Source organism: Lactuca sativa, chromosome 2 (assembly GCF_002870075.4).
Source record: "Lactuca sativa cultivar Salinas chromosome 2, Lsat_Salinas_v11, whole genome shotgun sequence".
Lineage (NCBI taxonomy): Eukaryota > Viridiplantae > Streptophyta > Magnoliopsida > Asterales > Asteraceae > Lactuca > Lactuca sativa.
Genome location: NC_056624.2, coordinates 198567470 through 198570560, shown reverse-complemented (window position 1 = coordinate 198570560; position 3091 = coordinate 198567470). Strand labels below are relative to the sequence as shown.

The 3091-nt window shown below is 36.2% G+C and overlaps 1 protein-coding gene across 1 annotated transcript; it reads left to right on the top strand.

The window, feature by feature from the left end:
• Positions 1-680: 680 nt before the first annotated feature.
• On the top strand, positions 681-2877 carry LOC111921734 (RING-H2 finger protein ATL64). Its single transcript, XM_023917311.3, has 3 exons — positions 681-1278; positions 1830-1927; positions 2353-2877. Exons 1-3 carry the CDS (start codon positions 1120-1122, stop codon positions 2699-2701), a joined length of 606 nt encoding a protein of 201 aa, XP_023773079.1. The 5' UTR covers positions 681-1119; the 3' UTR covers positions 2702-2877.
• The last annotated feature ends 214 nt before the right edge of the window (positions 2878-3091 follow it).

Genomic DNA, 3091 nt, shown 5'->3' with positions numbered 1-3091 from the left:
TCTGCCTTTACCTTCATGCATGTCATACACCTCTCGACGTACCAGGCTAGATCCTGCTTTATGCAGGGCCACCAGTAGTCAGGACGAAGATCTCTATATATCTTCGTCGCCCCTGGATGAATAGAAAACTTGGATTTGTGGGTCTCATCCATCAAAATCTGCCGCACTCAGCCCCACCAGAGAGTGTGTGTGTATTCTAAAAATATATAGATAATTGAGTGTATAAGGGTATGATATGGGTTACATTCTCCACACCATTTTGTTTGTTACAATCATATGTCAAATCACCTCAACAATATTTCATATTTGCTAAGAAATACCACTATACAACCACACCATATTCAAAAGGAAAAACAAATAGTAATTTTTTTTTAATATCTAACAGATGATTGGTAGAAACCTTCTCCGCTTTGAGTTTCCATACATTAAGTTACGTGTAAGGGCCACGAATCTTAATACAACATGGAAAGGAGACGGTGTTCCTATAGCCTCCACGACGTTGAGGCTGGCCAATTCAGCCTCCTCAACACTGTTTCCAGCCCATACGACTGCCCTAAAAAAAACTCTATTTTATTGTAGGGAGCTAATAGAGAATATTGGTAGTACAAGGTTATATCTATAGTAAGCCAATAATGAGGGGTCTATTGTAAACCCGCCTATAAAATCTTCTGTCTCTTCTAAATCCCTTTCATTGGTACACTGTTCTGCCTCTTCCAATCCACTCCCATCGCAAACCCACTTTTTTTTCTTTGTTGCAGATTCTTCCAAGTTCATCAATACCCACTAAAATCTTCGATCGATTTTCAAACATATTCCATCGAGCATTAGCTAATTTCAGTTTCTTTTGATTCCACGTTTGTCTATGAGACAAACAATGAGATTTCGAGGAGATATATACAACGATATGAGAACAGACAAATACAGAGTCTCGATAGGTTCTAGAGAGAAAAAAACAGACAAAGATCACATGATTCTAAGTTAAGTTGGATTTTTAGGGTTTGAGTAGATGATGGTGTGAGCACAATTGACCTTCAATTCTTAGTTTCATAGTTCACGATTGGTTTTCGGTTTGACTGAGCAAAGTTGTATACGAATTATAGAATTTTTTCTCGAAGAAAAATGATGTCTCCTGGGATTAATTTGGTGATGACTGTAATCGGATTTACTGTAAGTACTATGTTCATCGTCTTCGTGTGTACAAGACTCATCTGTGCTCGTATTCATTACATATCTTCAAGACGATCCTTTCGCATGTCTTCTAGATCTGATCTCAACGTTGTAAGTACCTCTGTTCTTTGATCTGTGCATCTGTTAAGAAATATAATTATATCTTTTTATCTCACTTGCGTCACAAAACCCATCGGACATTCAACCCCATTAATAACCAAAAATTTCCCAAATTAGAAGTACGCGTATCTCCAAAAACAGTGTTATATTGCAAACTTCCTATAGCAATTTCGGTATTCTGAATTTGGGTATGTGAAAAGTGGTGTCAAGCAAAAACTTTCGTGAAATAGCTAATCATGAAAAACAAAAAAGCGACCCAAAAGTGCATGTAAGAAGATATAATTTTGAAACTTTCACTCATGTGATTATTCTTGAAGTGGTACTTATGTTTGCAAAGATATGATACCTGAGGGTCCAAAAAATACTACTAGGTTAGGCCTCAAGTTTTGTTTTCATCCCTCTTTTGCAACTTCAAGCCAAAAAAAGATTGTTTATACTCATTTTCTTCTATCATTCATGTTCTTCTTTTACAAACTCTTTTAGGCTCCAATTATTGTGTTCACCCATGATGATTTTTCTCCTTTTTTTTTTCTGTTGGACAGTTGGAGCGTGGCATACGTGGTGCTGAACCTCTTGTTGCAGCAAGCTTCCCTACAAAGAAGTACAGTGATCCCTTCTTTTCGTGTGCAAAAGATGCTCAGTAAGTACACTTCCTTTATATGAATTTGTTACAAGAACATATTTAAGGCCACAATTAGTGAGATGTTTTTTGGGTTTTTATGTTCTTGGCCTATTTAATGAGAAAAAAAAAAATCAATCTTTATGGTTTCTAAATACAAGATTTATATCCCACAAGCTACAAAACGAATATCAATCAATTTGACATGGAAAGGTCAAGACTTTCTGCCTTGTTCTTGAACCATCTATTTTGCTTTAAGCAATCAATGATGTGTTTTATTATATTGAAAACAAGGTCAAATCAATACTTAATTATCATTGATTAGAAGTTATCAACAACACTATATTACTAAAAACGGATCTAATCTCAAAGAAGTTTTACTTTTAGCCAATGGATTACTAGTTGACTTTGGGGTTTGTTGACTTTTTGACCATGTCTTCTTGTAGATGCATAGTTTGTCTTTCGGAATACCATGCGGATGACACGTTGCGTATTCTTCCTTTCTGTGGACACTTTTTCCATTCATCATGCATCGACATATGGCTTCAGCAACACTGCACGTGTCCCGTCTGTCGAGTCTCGTTACGTGAGACTTTCGACAGACGATACACGCTGCAACCCGTGTCCAGCTCAGCGATCCGATTTCCATCAAGAGCTGATGACAACCGTCGGATCGATCCCACCACTGTTGGTCAACTCCGGTCAAATAACAACGAACAAGAAGCCGAACCGAACAACTCAAACATGAATGAGACCTCAGGGAGCAAACAATCTGGAAGCCGATCAGAGGTTTAAGAGCTCTTATTGTTGTTTTGGAATGAGTGAATGATGGTAATTAGGAATTTGTTTGTTGTGGTGTATTAGTATTTGTAAATATTGAAAAATCAGAATGGCTTGATTAGTAAGTAGCTTGTTTTTGCGGTAGTTGTTTACATATACATATATAGAAGAAAGTTGACTCTTCCCTTTTATTAGAACGTATCTTTTTATTCATATAACACAAAAATCCAATTGAATTCTAATTTTTATATTATTATAATTAAATTAAAAGTCTAATCGACCAATTTTTCTTGTTTTACGGTATAATAACCATCACATGTGGCCAGCACATGTGTTGTAGGAGATTCAAACTCGAATATTGGTGAAGTAGTTCTTTAAGAGGATAAATCATCATAGTACTATATA

Bases quoted from the DNA above. Each gene is read 5' to 3' on its own strand.
- LOC111921734 (XM_023917311.3), top strand. From the start codon at position 1,120: ATGATGTCTCCTGGGATTAATTTGGTGATGACTGTAATCGGATTTACT. The intron at 1,279-1,829 runs GTAAGTACCTCT...TCTGTTGGACAG, and splicing joins CTAGATCTGATCTCAACGTT to TTGGAGCGTGGCATACGTGG. The intron at 1,928-2,352 runs GTAAGTACACTT...GTCTTCTTGTAG, and splicing joins TCGTGTGCAAAAGATGCTCA to ATGCATAGTTTGTCTTTCGG.